The sequence below is a fragment of the Chiloscyllium plagiosum genome, unplaced genomic scaffold, assembly GCF_037043375.1.
Source record: "Chiloscyllium plagiosum isolate Xiang-an unplaced genomic scaffold, Cpla_swu_hap1 HiC_scaffold_15, whole genome shotgun sequence".
NCBI lineage: Eukaryota > Metazoa > Chordata > Chondrichthyes > Orectolobiformes > Hemiscylliidae > Chiloscyllium > Chiloscyllium plagiosum.
In genome coordinates, this window is record NW_028270153.1 from 40,443,804 (window position 1) to 40,464,459 (window position 20,656).

Consider the following 20,656-nt stretch of genomic DNA (forward strand, 5'->3'; position numbering starts at 1 on the left):
CAGTTAGAGAGATTTATAAAATCATGAGGGGTATAGGTGTCTTTTCCCTAGAATGGGAGCTTCAGAGACTAGGGGACACATTTTCAAGGCGAGAGGAGAGAGATTTAAAAAGACGTGAGGAGCAATTTTTTTTTTGCTTTTCACAGAGGATGGTGAATGCGTGGAATGAACTTCCCAAGGAAGTGGTGGCTGTGGGTACAATTACAACAGTTAAAAGGCATTGGGTTAGGTACATGAATAGGAAATTTCTGGAGAGATATTGGCCAGGAGCAGGGAGTGGAACTAGTTTAATTTGGGATAATGTTTGGCAATGCACTGGTTGGACTGATGGACATGTTTCCATGTTGCATGACTCTAAAACTATGCTTCACTTAAAGTTGTTTCAATTGCGAGTTTTAGGAATGCGACCATAACATATATCACAACAGGATGGCCTTGCTTAAAAAGAACACGTATTTAAAGCTGTACACTCAATCAGTGGTTGATGCGTTGCAGCGACTAGATGCTACAGATTGAGGTCTCAAACTTGGAGAGGACATTAGAAAACACCTTCCCACAGGGAAAATGAGCAAAAAAGAAAATAAAAGTAAATCAGCCCAAACTGGTGTGCTATCTTTCAATTTCTGGCTGACACTTACAGGAATTGCAGCAATATCTTCTGAACAGATCACCTCTCCATATTATCAGATATGAAAGAAAGCATGAGAAAGAAGGAACAGAAGAAAAAATGTGGTACACAAACATTTGTAAGTTTTGAGCACATGATAAAACCTTCTTCTTGATAAGCACAGAGATTCAGTAGAGTACAGTTAGAACGATTGATGCAAAGGACTGGAAACGTTAATGAACAAACCTGAATTGATTGATTCAAAATCGAAGTCTGTATCATCCTTGTTGTGTTTAACCTTCTTTGCTTCATCCTCCAAGACCCGATTAACAGCATCAATTCCAGAGGCAAGGTCATAAGGAGTAAGGTCAAATGAAGCTGATTCTTCACACATTTTTTCCTATGACGAGGAAACAAAAATGCAAATTATTTGTAAGTGCACATCAAGTTCAACAATTTTAAAATCTGAACACTTTCTTTAATATCTTTTACACCTCCACACCTCAGGCCTTGTCATGACATGGGTGGCTTTCAGCACAGGAAACCCAATTTCATCTACCTGTGGTTCCCGTTATCAGCTTTTCTCCATCCTTGGTGAACAATTAACCATCCCTTTGTTTGCCAAACTTTCTTTTTCTCTCTTGGAACTGTTTCCACTCACTCCATTTACATCCCAACCCAGTCATCAGCATACATACCATCTTTTCCTAGCTACTACCAGTTCTGAAGAGTCACTGGACTTGAAATGTTAACTGTGCTTTCTCTCCACAGATGCTGGTAGACCTACCAAGCATTTCCAGCAATTTGTTTTTAACACAAATGCACTCAGTGCGTTCACTTACAATAGTCACAGAAAACGGGCCAGTGGAGTCTTGCAATCTTTTTAGATTAGATTAGATTCCCTACAGTGTGGAAACAGGCCCTTCTGCCCAACAAGTCCACACCGAACCTCCAAAGAGTAACCCAACCCCCTCTGACTAATGCACCTAATGCCATGGACAGTTTACATAACCTGCACATCTTTGGATTGTGGGAGGAAACCAGAGCACCTGGAGGAAACCCACGCAGACACGGGGAAAATGTGCAAACTCCACACACTGTGTTGCCCGAGGCTGGAATCCAACCTGGGACCCTAGTGCTGTGAGGTAGCAGTGCTAACCACTTAGCCACTCTTCGTGTATAAAAGTTTAACATTTTTAAACTCATACTAAGAGAGGGAGTGAAGGGAAAGAGATCAAATGGATTGGGGACAAAAGAGCAAGATAGAAATTCTGAAATTCCCAATATTTTTGAAAAAGGTGATATCTAGCCATAAGTTTTCATACTAATGTTTGCATTACAATTAGTCATTTGGTAGGGCAGAATTTGAATACAGCTAAAAAAAAGGCACATTTTGGCAAAGTTTTTCATTTTGCACTCATCGGGTCAATTTGTACGAAATACCAAAATAAAGGGAAAATGCCTTCTACTGTGAGAGGGGAGCCCAACTGAACTCTGACTAGCAGAGGTGTTACCATGGAGAATGCACCAGTGCACAATTACTGACAATTAGTTGCCAAGGTTGTTTGAAATGTCATCCCAGCAGATTGACTCTGATTGCCCTGAGAAGTGAGCCAATGCCTTGACTGAAGAATGGCTGCCATATGTCATTGAGTTGAAAGATATACTGTGTACACATGTTCTTTCTATCTGCAAAGAGCAGAGCCCTGTGTGTCAATATATGTAGCTATAAAGCGTTGCCATACTGTGAAGCTGACTGACTGTCCTAAATTGGTTGTCAGTCTAATTCTTCCACAGATAGAGGCATTTAGCAAAAGTTGCCCAATTGCAGAATCACATCTAATGTTGGACACGGTGTTGAGAGTTTTGCGGTTACCGAGTAATACAAATGGTACACTTTACACCTTCATTAAGCCTTTGACACCATCAACCACGCCATCACACAAACACTTCTAGAATCTCTTCCAGTTTCAGCCCAGTGGAACTGTCCTCACGTTTACACTTTTGCATTTCTGATCACAGCAGGCTAACTGCTCTTCTTTCACCATCAGACTTCACCTGATGAAGCAGCAGTGTCCCGAAAGCCTGTGATTTCAAATAAACCTGTTGGACTATAACCTGGTGGCATGTGACCTCTGACTTTGTCCAACATAGTCCAACACCAGTACCTCCACAACATATTCAGATAGAAGCCATTGCAGCTGAACTCTTGAACTTCAACCCTTTACTCCAGACAACCAACACTTCAACTGCAAGAGATAAGCCTGCAATGACAGTGTAAAGGGTTGAACTGAATTTTATCTTCATAAGTATCTGTTATTCTTCAATCTGTATTATCCTTGACACAAACTTACAAACAAAATGTATATTTTTACTCAAGAATATATCATGTTTTGCAATAAAATAGTCTTTAAATTGGTTAAAAGTAAAGCTTTGCTGCTCGTTACTTTTCAAATTGCATTGTTCAAATTAAATATTAAGCTAAATACATGCACATGTACAACCCAAGAATCCTTAGCACAATAACCACTTTATGAGAACAACCTTATGCTTGGTTGATACTATACATAATCCTTCATTGTACTTTTACAGTTCTGCAAAGATTTCTGAAGTCTTTATTATGAAATTTAATTTCTAATTTTAAAATAAACATAAATATTGACATATTTTAAGAATTAATATCAAATAAAACAATTTTACTGCAACAAAATACCCACCACATTGTGTGCTTCATCAAAAATCACTACAGTGCCACGTAGATCTAGATTGTGAGTTCTGCGACTCTAAGAGAAAACGTAAGCTAAACAGTTAGTTCAATAATGACTTGGTAACTAAGCTAATTCCAAAAATTTACATTGATAGAATAGATCTGTGATCTAGTTAGACAAATTTGTTCATCTATGAATGGTTAATTATGAAATCAACTGATCAAACAGATCTACTTTTCAAGGAAGGTGGACAACAGGCCTCTCAAAAAGCTTAGAAACTTGCAAAATCACAAATGAGCACATCAGGCCTCTGGGGTTTCCAATAGTATTCAGCAGAGTTCTGTTTTGGAGGTCAAACATTTGCGTGAGTATCTCAAGGCAATCTCACAACCTAACTCAGTATTAGCAATGAAACTGTCTTTGATTGGTGTTTTCAGCCTCTGAAAATGTATGATTTTGAGAACACACCCAAATTTTATGGTGATGGATCAGTAAGAAAACCAATTTTGATGGGAGTAATTTTATAGGTTTAAGTGTTATAACAAGAGAGTTGAAGGCTCAGCAGTCTTACTTATATAAAAATATTTCTTGGATGTTTTAATAGTTTAAGGGCTGACAAGGCTTGTGAACTGAATATGCTCAAAGAGACATGGTGCAGACACATTGAGGAGACTTTCCTCACAGCCTGCTGAAGACTTCAGTTCAGCCGGCTCTGCCTGGATACCTGAGACAGCTTCAGCATCTGGCCACTGGTCCTTTGGCCAGTCAGGAAGGTTGGCAGAATATTACGTTGTAAAGGCATTGTCACTAGACTAGTGATCCCGAGACCCAGGTTAAATTCCATGGCAGTGGTGGAATTTGAATTTTACAAAAAACAATCTGGAATTAAGGAAGTCTACTAATAACCATGAAACCATTGTCAATTGTAATTAAAACCTACCTGGTTCAATAACATATGGGCGGCACGGTGGCTCAGTGGTTAGCACTGTTGCCTCACAGCACCAGGGTCCCGGGTTCGATTCCAACCTTGGGTGATTACCTGTGTGGAGTTTGCACATTCTCCCAGTGTCTGTGGGTTTCCTCTGGGTGCTCCGGTTTCCTCCCACAGTCCAAAGATGTGTAGGTTAGGTGAATTAGCCATGCTTAAATTGTCAATTAGGTGCATTAGTCAGAGGGAAAAGGAGTTTGGGTGGGTTACTCTTCAGAGGGTCGGTGTGGACCTGTTGGGCTGAAGGGCCTGTTTCCACACTGTAGGGAATCTAATCTAATCTAATCTGCGATCCTTTTCTGGTCTGCCATATATGTGATCCAGACACACCGTGATATGGTTGACTCTTCAATGTCCTCTGAAATGGCCTAACAAGACATTCAATTGCGTCAAAATTGCTAAAAAAAATCTAAAATAAAACTAAAGGAACTAAACTGGACAGATTGCATGGCATTGTCTCAGCACTAGAAAGCTCTGCCTCACTGATACTACTAAATCCTCCTCAGTAACATTCAGAGCTAATGGCAAAATTGAGACAGCCATCTCCCATGGAATCGTTACTTACAGTATTCCAGACAACATCACTACCACTCTGTACGCCTTGTTCCAGCAACAGGAATAACACAGGGAGGTGGCAGCCCAGTGGTAAGGAGTTGGGAGGACATTACTCTGGGAGTCAACATTGACTGTGGACCCCAGGAATGCTCAGACATCAGGTCAAATGTGGGCAAAGAAACCTCCTGACAATTGTCACATACCATCCCTTTCTCTGTTAATGAATCATTGCTCTTTCACATTGAACACCATTTGGCAGAAGCACCAGGGGTGGCAAGGGTACTGAATATACTCTGGGTGGAGGACTTCAATGTCCATCACCAAGAGTGGCTCATCAGTACATACTGAGCCAGTCCTAAGGGAACAGCTACTGGAACTGGGTCAACTGCAGGTGGTGAAGGAACCAGCAGGAGGGAAAAACATACTTGACTTCACCCCCACTAATCTGCCTGCTACAAATGCATCTGTCCATAACACTAACCATTACAGATGACCACCTCACAGTCCTTGTGGAGACAAAGTCACTTGGAAGATACTTCTGCAGTCCTGTCCCACCCAGTTGAGAAAGAGAGCACAGCAGGACAGGTAGCATCCAAGGAGCAGGAGAGTCGATAGTTTGGGCAAAAGCCCTTCATCAGGCATGTGAGGGGTGAAGGCGGAAATGTGGAAAATTGCCCAGCTACGTCCTGTACATCAAAAGCAGGATAGATGCAGCCCAGCCAGTTACCACCCCACTAGTGAAGTGATGGAAGGGGTATTTGCTTAACAATGACTTGCTCAATGACATTCAGGTTTGGCTCTGCAAGGTTCACTAAGCTCCTGACCTCACCATAACCTTTGGTTACACATGTACAAAGAGCATGTACAATTCCAGAGATGAGCTGTGACTGACATACCCTTGATATCAAGGGCACATCTGAATGAGGGTCGCATCAATAAGCCCTATCTTGAGCAGGATCTCGAGTTAAGCAGACACACCATGTGTTGTATATGGATTATTGAGACTACTGCAACCAATGGAATGGAGAAGAGACCTGGGAAGGCTGAGCTCTGGGTTTCTCTCCATTTGCTGCTCTTCCTGCTACAGCAAGGTGACCTCTCCTTAGGGCAAAAGGAAGAGTAAAACCTCTTCAAAAAACAAATACAGATGTAGTGGCCCAAGGAAGTCCGCAGAATTACAGCCCCTCCAGTGTGGTGATGATGCACCAAGGATCAGGAGCCTCAGGAAAGCACAATAGGGGAGTGACATAATTTTCAAATGGCAAGCCCCAGTGTGTGTCCTGGCTCTCCTCAAAACAACCTTGCCGGTATACATATTCCTCTTTTTGCAGGTACCTCAAGTCCCTGTCTGAGCAAAAAAAAAATCCTATATTCTCTCATTTTATTGCTCACTCACATCCTCACATTACAGTCACCCTCCAGAATGTTGTTCTTTCACCTGTCCTCTTGAGAGACAAAGACTTAGGGGCAGTTCTCCAGTGACAGGCACCATGATGGTCATTGACAATGCATGTCCAATTGGTCCAATGGGAATGAAGCATTTTCCTAGGAGGCTGCCAACATCACCTGCTGTGGTGGGATGAAGTTGGTCGATGTTACAAAGATGCAAACAGTCTGCTCTAATCACAGCTTGACTGCATTTGGAAGCCCATCTCAGAGTAAATGTGACACCAAGAGTGCACACCGACTAATTTAATCTCAGACTGTTTGGAGTAGTGAGGGGACACAGAGTTTGGACCAGAACTGGAAAACAATAGCTTTAGCTTTTCTCAAGTACTGGACATCAAATAAGCAGGCTAATAATTTATTAACAGTGGAGATTCAAGAGAGGAATGGTAAGATAGAGCTGGATGTCATGAACATATATCTGAAAAGTAATAGTGTTTTTGTTGCTGAGAGGCAGTATACAGATATACAGAAGGGGGCCAAGTACAGATATCTGGAGGACACTACAGGTGTTGCATATTGAAATCTTAGCATTTAGACTAATTTATTATAATTCGTTAATATTGTTTCTTAATTCATAATAAGTGTCTAATTTTTGATGTTGGTATATTTAAATATAAAATTGCTCCTGAAAGTATATTTTAAAATGATTTTAAAAAAAAGAAGACGTCCCAGTGAATGTACTGCATAGAATGGTCTCAGAAATAATGTTAAAGTTTGTTTTTCACTTCACAAAATAAAATAAAGAATCATGACCTAAAATGTATGCTAGTTTGTGTCACAGCATAAATATTTAACACAATTCAGAATCTGAGATTTTAATTTATCAAAACACTGCAGCATGGTAACCCATTACAAATGATAAAAACATTGCAAAAATGCTCTTCACCCTTACCTTTGGATCAAGTAAATAATTGTATGGCATGAAGATTATTTCAGCATTCTGCTTCAGAGCTCGAGATAAATAATAAGGACAAACCCTGTTCAAAACAAAGTTTCAAGGAATATTAAGGCACGTGTTCAGTGAAAAAATTCAAATTATGCAAGACTGTTCATGACACGTACTGTCAAGCACATTTATAAATAGTCTCAAATCAAAATGCTGCCATCCAGTCTACTAATTGCTTTCTTGTTTCTAGATAGACAAATCTGTCAGAATACATAATAATGGTCAGCTTTCTTTTCCATTTTATTTTACTACAGACTGCATTCTGGAGGTTTGAAAATCTACTACAATGATATCCAAAGTGCCTGAAGTTCGTTGGGAAATTGGTTAGAATTTAGAATTATGTCTATTATTCTAAAATCCTTCTCTTCTGAAAATGATTGATTAGAAATTATTCATAGTCCGGCCATTACACTTTCAGGCGAGACATCTCATGGTTCGGCAACTGAGGGTATTTTTTAAAAATTCCAGTGTAGGTCACTTACATATTCACTGATTAAACACATGATCTATTACTTCAGCAACAAGCAACCACCTACATTTGTGAATTTATTGATGCTCATCAGTTACTTGAAACAAGATTAAAATAAGCCAACGTGAACATATTGTTTCAATGAAAATTTACAACCTTCGTATTTTTATAGCACACTAACGCTATGAGAGGCTGATTTTAAATTGGATCTTGCACATATATAATCCATTCATGTCTTACAAGCAATGTTCTCACCTCATGAGCAACTTGTTATTTAATTAAGCTGGTTTCAGCTTAATAGATTGGAGTTAAACAAAGCACCTAGTAACTTCCATCAGTGTCTTTAGAAATTCATGTTGTACTTTCACAAAAGCATATTAAACAATACTCGTTACTGCTGTGTTTCTAAAATCTATTCTTATTCCCCTCCTTCCAATTAGAAATTAGATCAACAAAAATGGAGAGTGCTCAGAGATATTTTTCCAGTGCTGACAGGTATTTCAATGTAAGTCATTCATCTTGGTTTTATAAGCAATTTAATTTATCCAAAGCTATCTGTAATAAACTGTAAAGCCAACATAGAAAACACGCAAAAGGTAGTGAAAGCCAATGTATATCCTTCCATTTAATCAACATTTAACTTCTTCAAACTTGCCTTAACAGGAAGTCGAGAACAGGTACTAAATGTAAATGCTCAATTGCTGTCCAGAAGTTCTCTTTTGGGTGTGGTTTTTGCAGAAGAGAAACTAAATCAGATATTCAACATCAGTTTACATGTTGCAATGTGAAGTAAAGTCAGACAAAAACAAAAACATTTTCCTGAAAGCACATCAATCACCTTCCTCGACCAGCGATAGCTAACTGCACTTACCTAGATTTACTCTGATCTAACCAGTGGTAGCCAGAGCAGCCCTTGCCATAGCAGCCCTTGCCATAGCTTGTCTTCCCACTCCTCTCGGATGCCTCAATGATCTAGCTTTGGCCATCTCCTGTTGCTCATTCCCATACAACCTCATGGCAGTGTCATCCGAAAACATCCTCTAAATTACATATTTGCGTTTATAACACCCAGCTCGACTTCACCATTCCCTCTTGACCCCTGCATTGTTCCCAACTTGTCAGCCTGCTTGGCTGGCATTCAGCAGCAATTTGCTCCCATTAAATGAGAAGATCAAACCTATGGTCTTTGGTTCCCTAACACAAACTTTGTTCCCCACCCCTAAAAGCATTCACTCACCAGGCCAATATCGGAGGTTGAACCAGATAGATTGCAATCTGAGTCTTATCTTACCCAGAGATAATCAGGCAACCCTAGGACAAAGGAAAACTGTTTCCCCACTTTGTAACTCATTATCTTCATTGTCACTTCAGCTGTCTGGTGGTGAAATCCTTATCCATTGTCTTGCTACCTCTAAATGCAATTATTTTAATGCACTCTAAGCTAGTCAACTCTCTAGCACATTCTGCAAAGTAAGCTCATTTAAAATTTTGTCTACATCCTAATTCATGCCACCTTTCATGACCTGGTACAAATACACAGTGCTACACTGGCTCCTGGTCCAACAATGCTGCAAGTTTCAGATCCTACAGTGGTCTTGCCTCTTCCTATTTTTAACTTACTTCAGGGCTAGAAGCGTTAGTTATTTACACACCTCCAACTCTGGCAAGGCAGCACAGCCAGCCCCTCATGTGGCACTTCAGTACATTAGCAGCAGCTTTTCTCCCACAGGTAGTACTTCAACAGGCAGAGTCAGGCAAACAGCTTGTGGTTGTAAAGTGACACTTCAGCACAGCGGAAAGACTCACAGCTGAAGGAAACAGCAAAGGGGAAATGTCAAGGGAGTGGGATAGAACACGAGTGTGTATGGCACAGTGCTGTGGTAGTGCATGTGCCAGCAGCTACCCCGGCAAGTATAAGGCATGCATATGAAGTGCTATGAAGTTGAAGGCGTGGACTGTACCTTTAAGGGAGAGTGTATTCTGCACTGAGAGCTTACAAGAGTGTAATGGAAAATTGAAAATATGCAACATCTGCCTATGAAATAGATATCTGATTTGGTTGCTGTTTTGACAACAATTTGAATGCAACCAGTTTAAATTATACCCCAGGATACTAAAACCCAATAGACTTTGAATTTATTGATTTGCCAACCTCGAACCAATGAGACGATCTGATTTTGGGGATATAAAAAAAGGCAGGCATTTTGAAATTCAGATAGAACAACTGCCAGTGAGAGAGAGAGTGAGAGAGTGAGTGAGAGAGTCCCAAAACATTGAATCACTCTCTATGAAAAAGTACCTTTTCATATGAAACACCTTCACAGTAAAAAGAAAAGAAGACAACCCAGGGAGATCCTCAGCCAGACAAAGACAGATACCAATGACGACAGGTGCTGTATGGTTTTGAAATTAAGTTGATGCAATTTTACTAAGTGTTTTATTGGAACAGTATATTGTTATACAGTTGGAGGCAGCTAATAAAAACAGTTAAAAGGGGGCTTGTAGTTGTGAATAATTGTTGTTTAATGTTCACTTTTAGAGTTAAAGAATAAATTTATATTATTTTCTTTAAATATTGGAATCTGGGAGTTTTTGGTCACTCATATTTTAACAGATTATGCGGCCAGGTGTGTTTTTCTGCGTGTTTGGTTTAATTAACAGAAGGGTTCACCACCTTGTTATAACAGAAGAGAACAACAAAGTTTAAAGGGAAAGGTGAGGCATGCTGAGCAGAGCAAGGGTGGACTCCAGTCAATCAGAAAATTGGGCCAACACAAATCTGGGTTTCTGTGTCATTTCCATCTGGGAATTGGAATACCTGATCAGCAGTAGGCCATTCAGCCTGGTGAGCATGCTCCATTATTCAATACGATCATGGCTGTTCATCCACTTCAATGCCTTTTTCCAATAACCTTTTAGGTTACTGTATGCAGAAAGCTGTCATTCTCTATTTTAAATAAACTCAATAAATGAGCTTCACAGTCCTCTTGGGTACAGAGTTCCAAAGATTCACAACCAGGAGGTCAAAAGATTCTCCAACTCTATCCTAAATGGCTTCCCCCTTATTTTTAAATAACGTCCCCCAGCTCTAGACTCTCAACCCAGGTAAATATCATACATGTATCTACCCTTTAGTGTGTAGGTTTCAATGAAATAACCCCTCATTTTTTGAAACTGTAGAGAATACAGGCTGAGATTCCCCAATGTCACTTCTCACGACAGCCCAATCATCCCAAGGTCAATGCTGGTGAACCTTTATTACATTCCATCTATGGCAACAATATTCTTCCAAAGGTAAGAGGACCAAAAAAGAGCAGAGCACAATCTACAACAAACGTTCCATTACAACCAAAATCCTACCAATGTTGGAAGGAGTGGCACCGTGATAATTAGACTGGCATAGTTACCAGCAATCCAAAAACCTAAGGTAATGCTCTGGGGACATGGTTTTGAGTCTCATTATGGCAAATGGTGAACTATGAAATTATAACAAGATCTGGAATAAAGAGCTGGCCTAATGGTGACCATTTAGCGACCGTCAATTGTTGTAAAAACTCGTCTGATTCACAAATGTCCTTTAGGGAAGAAAATCTGCCATCCTTACCCGGTCCAGCCTACATGTGACTCGAGACCCACAGGCTGTCTCTTAATTGTTCACGACAATTAGAGAGCATAATAAAAATAAATGCTGGCCAGTCAGCAATGCCCACACCCCACGAACAAATAAGTTGCCAACTGCACCTACATATTCACCTTCAGTGACTTATTGATGAGGACACCCAGGTCCTTTTATACAGCTACCCTTCTCAAATTCTAAACATTTAAGAAATTCTCTGCACATCTGCTGTTAATACAAAAAAAGTGGATAACATTTCATCTGCCATATTCTTGCCCACTTACTAAATCTTTCCAAAATGTCCTGGAATCTACTTTGCATCTTGCTCAGAGACAAATTGCAACTTAGCTTTGTATCATCCACAGACTTGGAAACATTACAATTGGTCACTATATTCACATCATTAATATAGATTGCAAACAGCAGGGGGCCCCAAGAACTGATCCTTGTGGTACACCACGAGTCACAACCTATCAAGAGAATGACCCATTTTCTCTGGTTTCTGCCTTCTAAACATTCTCTAACCTTTGCCAGTACATTAAAAGTCATGGGATAGGTACTAAGTTTGCTTATCAATCTTTTGTAGAGAATGAAAATCCAAGTATATTACACCTGCCAACTTTTCTCCATGAATTCTCTGAGAAACATCCTCTGCTTACACCAACAAGTTCAACAAACATGATTTCCCACTCTCATTCCTATGCTGACTATACCCAAGAGGATCATTATTGTCAAAGTCCACTGATCGCATTCTTGGGTCATGGGGTTGATGCTGGCAATCAAGCAAAACCAATCTGGGCCTCACCAGCCTATTGTTGGGGCTCTTTTGTCAAACCAGCTTGGGGGTGGGCCCTGAAAGATGACCCATGGTTGGTTGGAGTAAGTGTGTGTGTGTGTGTGGGGGGGGGGGGGGGGTGTCATGCAAAACTGGAACGTTTCAATTATCAGTTCACAGCACTGTCAAGGGTACAGTTAGTTGAATTTTGGGGATTGGCTGCCTTGCATTCAGTGACAGAGAGTGATAAAAATGATGGGGAATTATTCAAGATATTTTCTAATGGGGAACCACGATAGGTGGTGAGGTGGTAAGTTAGTGGAGAGGTCGGCGTGGTCCTAAAAAATGTGGTGGTGTGGGAGCCAAGGATGCGCCAGACAATGACTAATCACCCTTGGAACTTTGTGGGATTACCATCACTGAATCCTTTGTTAATCAATATCTCAGGAGGTTACCACTGACCAGAAATTAAACTGAGAGACAGTGAGGACTGCAGATGCTGGAAAGTCAAAATTGATAAAATGTGGAGCTGGAAAAAGCACAGCATGTCAAGCAGCATCAGAAGAGTCGACGTTTCAGGAAAAATCCTTCATCAGGACTCAACTAAACTGGACCAGCCATATTAATACTGTGGCTACAACAGCAGATCAGAGGTTAAGGTAATTCATCTCCTGACTTCCGAAAGCCCATCCACTATCTTCATAGTGCAGTAATGTGATAGAATACTCCCCATTTGGCCTTGGCAACTGAAGCTCTAATAACACAAGAGACTTGACACCATCCAGGACAAAGCAGCCCATTTGATTGGCACCACATTCAAATATTCACCTAAACCACTGCTCATCAGTAACAGCAGAACATAGCATTTACAAATGCAGAACAGAAAATTGATCAAGGGTCCTTAGACAGCACTGACCAAAATCTCGACCACTACCATGCAGAAGGACAGGAGCAGCAGACACATGGGAACACTACCACCTGCAATTTTCCCTCCAAGCCACTCACCATCCTGTTGTGGAAATAGTTCACTTTTCTTTCAGTATCACAGAGTCAAGATCCTGGAGTTCCCTCGCTAATGGAACTATATGTGCACCTGTCCCAGATGAACTGCAATAGTTCAAGGAGTGAACACACCACCATTTTCTCAAGGGCAATTAGGGATGGCTCAGCCAGCAAACCCAACAACTCCTGAATGAATATTTATTTTTAAAAGTCCCAACTATCACACAGAGGTGTGTCAATCTGGCAGAGTGGTAGTGCCCCTATTGTTGGAACAGGTAACCCAGGTTCAAATCTCAACTGCTCCCAATGTGCATAAAAACATTTCTTAACAGGTTGATTAGAATTAAATTAAATATCTTTTCCTTTCTCATAACATCCAATTCTGAACTGCTTCCATGAAGAACTGATTGTGACCACATTGTGCACAAATTGGCATCTTGTGATCACTCAGGACAACAAGAGTCAAATGGAGCAAGGCACATTCATTCAATAACTCATCTACCCATAGCTCCCCAAACATGGCAATACAAGTGGATATGGTAAAGAAAAGTACACACGTTTGCCTGGGGCATTAACTATAAAGGAGAAAATGCTGGAAATCAGAGTCAAGAGCGTGGTGCTGGAAAAGCACAGCAGGTCAGGCAGCTTCCAAGGAGCAGGAGAATTGACGTTTCGGGCATAAGCCCTTCCTGATGAAAGGTCTATGCCGAGAAACATTGCTTCTCCTGCACCTTGAATGCTGCCTGACCTGCTGTGCTTTTCCAGCACCACACTCCTGACCCCGCATTAACTATAAAGTTGGCAAGTAAAGCTGTAGCTATATAAAAATTTAGTTAGTTCACATTTGGAGTACTGTGTACAGTTCTGGACATTGCACTAAAGGAAGGATGTAGAGGCTTTGGAAAGAGTACAGAAGAGGTTTACCAGAATATTGCCTGCAGATTGTTTATGCTAAAGAGGCTGAAGGGCAACCTGATCGAAGTACATAAAATTATGAGCAGCGTGGACAGGATTCGGAGACTCTTTCCGAGGGTGGAACTGTCAAATACTAGTGGGCATAGGTTTAAGGTGAGAGATGGAACGTTTAAAAGGAGATGTGTGAGGAAATCTGTTTTTTTTTAAAAAAACAGAGGGTAGTAGATTTTTGGAATGTGTTGTTAGGTCAGGTGTAGAAGCAGATACAATACCAATGTTTAAGAGACATTTAGACACATGAACAGGCAGAGAATAGAGAGATACAGACCACATGCTGGCAGATGGGATTAATTCTGAATCGTGTCATGTTTGGTACAGACACGGTATGCTGAAGGGCCTGTTCTTGTGCTGTACTGTTCAATGTTCTATATCAGGTAAGCAAGGTGCAAGTGGAAGGAAAGACCTATAATGGTCTCTACCACAAGTGCAAAGTATTTGATAAATGAATGGAATTAAAGGGAGTTGTGAGGATCTGGTGGTCTATAGCCAGGGGTTTTAAAGGAAGTGGCTGCACAGATAATGGAGGCATAGGTTGAAATATTCCAGAACTCTCGGGATTTGGGGAGGGATCGAGCAGAATGGAAAACCATTAATGTGATACCTTTATTCAAGAAGGGAGGAAGATAGCAAGCAGGAAACTACAGGTCAGTTAGCCTAACATCTGTTATTAGAAAAATGCTAGAATCCATTATTAAGGAAGAATTTGCACGACATTTAGAAAAGCTTTACACAGACATGCTTGACAAGTTTGTTGGAGTTGTTTGAGGATGTAACAAGCAGAGTAGATGAAGTGGAATGGGTTGTTATAATGTATATGGATTTTCAAGAAGATATTCCATTTACGTGCCACAAAAATGTTTATCGCAAAGACAGGAGCTCAGTGTTTTTGGGCAAATGCATTAACCTGGATTGAGGATTAGTTAACACAGAAGTCAGAGTGTCAAGATTTATTTTTCAGGTTGCGAAGACATAACTAGTTGAGTATCACAAGCTATCTCAATCAGGTACCAACAACATTAATGACTTGGACAAGGGGACAGAGCAGAATGTATCCAAACCTGCTGACAATACAGAAATAGGTTGAAGAGCATGCTGCCATGAAAATGCAAGGAATCTGAATGGGGATAGAGATAGTTTTGAATGAGTCAGCAAAAACTTGGCAGAAGGAGTGTAATGTAAGAAAGTGTGATGTCTTGCACTTTGCTCAGTTACTTAAATGAGGAGAGATTCCAAAAAAGTGCATCACCGAGAAATCTGGGTGTTCTTGTGCTAAAACACAAAATGTTAGCATGTAGGTGCAGCAGGTAATTAAGACAGCATTTGGAACTTTGGTGTTTAAAAATAGGGAAGTCTTGTTACAACTGTACATGGTGTTGATGAGGCTCCACCGGGAGTACTACATACAGTTTTGGTGGTTATATTTAAGAAAGGATATACAGTACTGGAATTGGAGGCTGTTTAAAAAGGGCTGATTCCTGGAATGAAGCATTGACTTATCAAGAATCAAGTAAACAAGATGGGTTTTTATTCATTTGAGTTTAAAAGAATGAAGGGTGATCTTATTGAAATATACAAAAGACAGATGTTGAGAAGAGGTTTCCAGTATTTCCAGGGCAGGGCGGGACCATAGTTCAAACTGAGGTGCAGAGGACTTTCTTCTCCTAGAAGGTACTGAATGACTGGAATGGTCTACCCCAGAGAGCTATGAGGGCTGGATCACTGAAAATATTTAAAGAGGAAGAAGGCAGACCTCTGAATTAAAGGAGTTGAGAGCTATGAGGAGGTGACATGAAAGAAGGTCTGAAGGACTGAAGCAGATCAGCCAGAATCTTACAGAATGGTGGGGCAGGCTTCAGAGGCTGAATGGCATACCCGCACCCAAATTTTGTCAGTGTTTTAATGTTTCTTATAAAGAGGTCAGTCTCAAAGCATAGACAGCAATGTAGAATCAAATGGAGTGCACGCTTTTTGGGGCCTTGCCCAGGTCTCGTGGCATAACCTGGAGTGTCATGGGGAAGATGTCAGTGCTGGAAGGTCCTTTTATTAAGGCTGTGTACTTTCTTTTACTATTTTCACAGATTTGCTGCAAATTAACAAATAAAGGCAGAGGTCATTCTAGTAGCTCGAGGTCCTACAAACTACAGAGGAACAACCACAGAAGACACCACAGACAACTGCAGCTATAAACAACGACAGCTGCCACCAGAGGAGAGCTCTTGCGCTGATCAGGATCGACATGTTTATGTGCAAATTACAGAGCTCGTGCAGACTCAGGATGTCCCAAACAATCATGTCACATCAGCTGCTGGACAAAGACTTGCAATCCCAGCCTGGTCACCCTAAACAGAGAAGCTGGCCAATGGATTCTTTTCAGTGGACCTCTGTAGCATTTCAGTCTTTATCACCTAACTGCATCTGGAATGCCACTGATGCTCTCTTCGCAAGAGTCCATGGACTTATCTCCTTTCCCCTTGACATATGGAGCTAGGCAGTGAGGACATTAGGATTCTCAGCAATCACTGGCTTCCTGCAGAAGCACGGTGCAATTAATTGCAACTACATTGCCGTCAGCAGTGTCCTAAACAGAAAAGGATTCCACTCTCTTAGTATATAATTCACTGGTGTCCACAACTGCAGATCTGTATGATATCCAGGGACCTGCTGTGATTTATTCATCCTGGACCACACTCAAGTGCCAGCTTCTTTTTAAAAGCTCCTCAATCTATACAAAAGGTGTTTGCTGGGCCTGCAAGGGTCTGTCTTCCACATCTAGAAGACGACACCTCTATGAATTCCTCAAATTGCCACAAAGCTATCCACAAGTCCATGATGGCCATTATAGACTGGGCGTGAAGGTTAGGTTCCGAAGCCTGAGGCAGTTAAGTAGTGCCATGCAGTATATTCCAAACAATCACAGGATTGTGGCACAAAGTCTAATCTAGATGGAGGACCTAGTGAGGTGAACATCTGTATGCTAGAAGGGTGTCCCGGGGAACACATAACCATTGCACACTCAGAGGGTTCACAGTCTTCCTCTTGAGGCAGTGCTGACATACAGGGGCATTGGCTCAGGTCTCTTTTGTAGTAGGAAGTCTCAGGTGCCACCAGTGCCTGCAGAAATGTTCTATGTGAGACATGGATGTATCCAACAGGATAACGAGAAGAAAATATAAACCATGGTCTTTTCACATTTCTTCTCCCCCTCCCCAAGGACAATAGATTTTGCCTCACCTACCAACCTCTTCTCAATATACTAAAGAGGCCCCCCAAGCAATACCCTTTGTATTCAGAGAAACATTTTTGAAAAATAGTATCTTCTGAAAATATCTGCTGCCATTGACAAATTATACCTGTGTTTGTTGCCACTTTTAACAAGATCTTCCACATCAAGAATGGTCTGCGTAAATTCCTTTTCTGTGCTCTTTTCTGAAATAAGAGATAAAGTCTGAGAAACCCATCATTACAATAATGTTACTGCCATTTAACAGACAACAGGCAACCAGCAACTAATAGAATCTTTGATTCTTGAGATAAATTGAATGTGAGGAAGTACTTTGCCTTATTTTGAATAAATTGATATTGTCGCACAAAATGACTTTGCATCTTGACAGAAAATTAATCGGGATTCTAAACAAATTATGAATGAAATTACACAAACAAGACACATATGGAAAAAAAGATAGCAGCTTGTTTCAAATTAACACTTAACTGGTTGATAATGATTAGACAATTCAATGTACAAATAGAGATTTCTAAACATGATATGTTAATTTAGTCTTCAGTCCATTAGTATTCTGTTTCACATTTAACCTATTTAACAGAATTTTCTCTACATGTGCTGTTTCATCATATTTTCAATTGGTCAATTAAATCTAAGCAATAAAATATTGTCAGTTTTGGATTTAAGCAAAAATAATTTTTTTAAACAATACAATTTGCAAATTCGCTAAAGCTTCCTTTGTTACCTGGCCCTTCATTGTATACTCAATTTTATCTTTAAGAGCTGGAATACTGTGGGGAGAATAACGGTACTACAGTTCCTTCATGAACTTTGGCCAGATCCTATCTGAAGCCCTGTATTCAGTGTACGACACTGTCACTCAGAGGAATATATTATACTTATAGAGCATACAGATTCACCAGAATGTCTGGGCTTATAAGTGTTAAATTGAGGACTGATTGCATAGCTTGGTTCCAGTCTTTTGAGAACAGAAGGTTGAGAAGCGATCGAATTGAGGTAGTTGTCGTGAGCAAAGAATTCAACAAGGATAAATAAAGAGAAATGATCTCCAGTGTTGGAGAATCCTGAACTTGGAGTGGGGGCAATCTTAAAATAACACAATTAACATTTAGGGCTAAAATAAGGAAGTGCTTTTTCTAGTAAAAGGTATTTAAAATCCTCAAGTTTGGTCAGTAGACATTTTAATTGATATCTCTAGGTGTTCATTGTGAAAGGTTATCAAGGGATTATTAAACTAAAGCAAGTGAATTAATTGAAGTGACAGACCTGCTATGGTTTAACTGAATAGCAGCAAAGGCTCAAGGGAATGAATGGCCTCTTCCTCTTCCACCTTTCCTTATCTAGTAATTTAAAAGCGATAATGCTGAAGTCAAGGACAGCTACAACCCCACAGAGGTTTCATGGCATTTTTAAAAGGAAAGGCATCGGAATCAAATTATAGTAAGAACATTTTCAGAAATACTGACATGTAATATAGTAAAGTGCAAGTGAGAATTAAAGTCTGAAATTAAGCAGATCATATTAAAACCAGAGGTTTAGCATATTTAGTAATGATTCTACCAAGAACTATCAAGAGATGGTTCAAAGGCAGTAAGGCCAGATTGGCAGTGAACAGCTAATTTAGATGAATATGCAGAAATAGTTGTCACCCCTGTAAATGGAAGTTACACCCTCAGCAACATGCTCATCTCCTATGCATCTGCTCACAATGTGCAGTAAAATATATAGCATAGTAGCTGGAGAACATAAATTGCTCCCCCTCAAGGCATGTTTGGGATCTGGACAGTGGAGTGCAGGAATTGAATGGGTAGGTGCCGTATGTCCAGTATTTGCATAAGAACATGCCAGTAAAAGAAAATCCGGCTGCAAGGGTGGATATGGAGGGTGGTAAAATCACATCTGAATTGTGACAAATGCAGATTACCTATCATAATTGGAGGTTAGTGAGAATAAGGTGAAGGTAAAGGAGTCTGACCATAACGAAGAGAAAGTGAGGACTGCAGATGCTGGAGATCAGAGTTGAGATTGCGGTGCTGGAAAAGCACATTCCTGATGAAGGGCCTACGCCTGAAACGTCAATTGTCCTGCTCCACAGATGCTGCCTGACCTGCTGTGCTTTTCGAACACCACTCTCTCGGTCTGATCATAAATGTTGAGGGAACTGTGAAGAGGTAGCAAGAAAGGAATAGGCCAAGAGGAAGTGTGATGGGAAATGGAACAGGTCTGACGAGGATTGGATCAAAGAGAAAAGGCCAAATATTTCAAAATCTCTAGAATGCATATTTTTTCCCTTTGAGGGTTTTGTTATGGAACCTTTCTCATTTCTTAATCTACTACTACTTACCTCACGCATTCACACCATCTTATTCCCATCAGAATACCTCAGATTAATATTAATTATTATAAAAGATAATGAAGATTTTTTCCCCACAAGTAACTTCATTTCCTTTCTTGTGCACATGACCTTTTATTGCTCCTGTAAATGCTGCTCATTTGTTTCTTTAATGTCTTCATTTACTGATCGACCAAAGTGACCCATGACATCATTCCACTTAAGACCTCTCTTAGGATTTCTCAGGGTGTTTTCTAGAACATGTAGAATCCACTTCTCTTGATCTAGTTGCATTAATACCCCCATTGGTTGTCTCTTCTCTACACAAATGCTGCCCAACTTTGAGTGTTTGCAATATTTCCTATTTTAGTAAAGCAGCAACATGTGTGAATACATTCACTACTGCAATAAAAACACATCGGAAATGCTTTTAGATGGGTGACACTTACTAATGGTTGAGCTGCATTTACATGTGAAGGGCAGAAAGGATTTGACTTGGTTTTCCCACAGAATAACACTGACAAGTATCACAGAAAATGCTGCCAGCAAATTACATTTAATTACCAGTTGCATCCATTACGCAGAAGGAATGCTGTTCACCTGGAAATGCTCTGCTAAATATAAAATCAAACTTTATTCTGATTTTTCCCCCCCAAAAAACTAATAAAACACTAGAAAACAAGGTTTAGCTTGATAAAAATAAATACCTTCTGTAAGAGTAGAAGGTTTCACAAATTAATGCTATGACAGTTTCCTTTGGAAAAGGAAACTAATTGGTACAGAACCCCATTAACAGCCTGCCTATGGAAATTATCAATTGTATTCAACTGCAGAAACAGCAAGGCATCAAATTGTAGGTGATCACAACTGGCAAGGTCACACGAGCTGCCAGAGGATATGGTGGAGGCTGGTACAATTGCAACATTTAAGAGGCATTTGGATGGGTATATGAATAGGAAAGGTTTGGAGGGATATGGGCCAGGTGCTGGCAGG

At 40.3% G+C, this 20,656-nt stretch overlaps 1 protein-coding gene across 5 annotated transcripts in view; it reads right to left on the reverse strand.

Moving 5' to 3' along the window:
• rtel1 (regulator of telomere elongation helicase 1) overlaps window positions 1-20,656 on the reverse strand; it is a 159,888-nt gene that overhangs the window by 114,605 nt on the left and 24,627 nt on the right. For all 5 annotated transcript variants that reach the window (XM_043710325.2, XM_043710324.2, XM_043710323.2 and 2 more), the window contains 4 exons: window positions 17,441-17,516; window positions 7,200-7,284; window positions 3,325-3,390; window positions 854-1,007 (listed from right to left, as the gene is read on the reverse strand). In XM_043710325.2, the coding sequence (XP_043566260.2) occupies window positions 854-1,007; window positions 3,325-3,390; window positions 7,200-7,284; window positions 17,441-17,516 (381 nt within the window). The remainder of the gene's footprint in view (window positions 1-853; window positions 1,008-3,324; window positions 3,391-7,199; window positions 7,285-17,440; window positions 17,517-20,656) is intronic.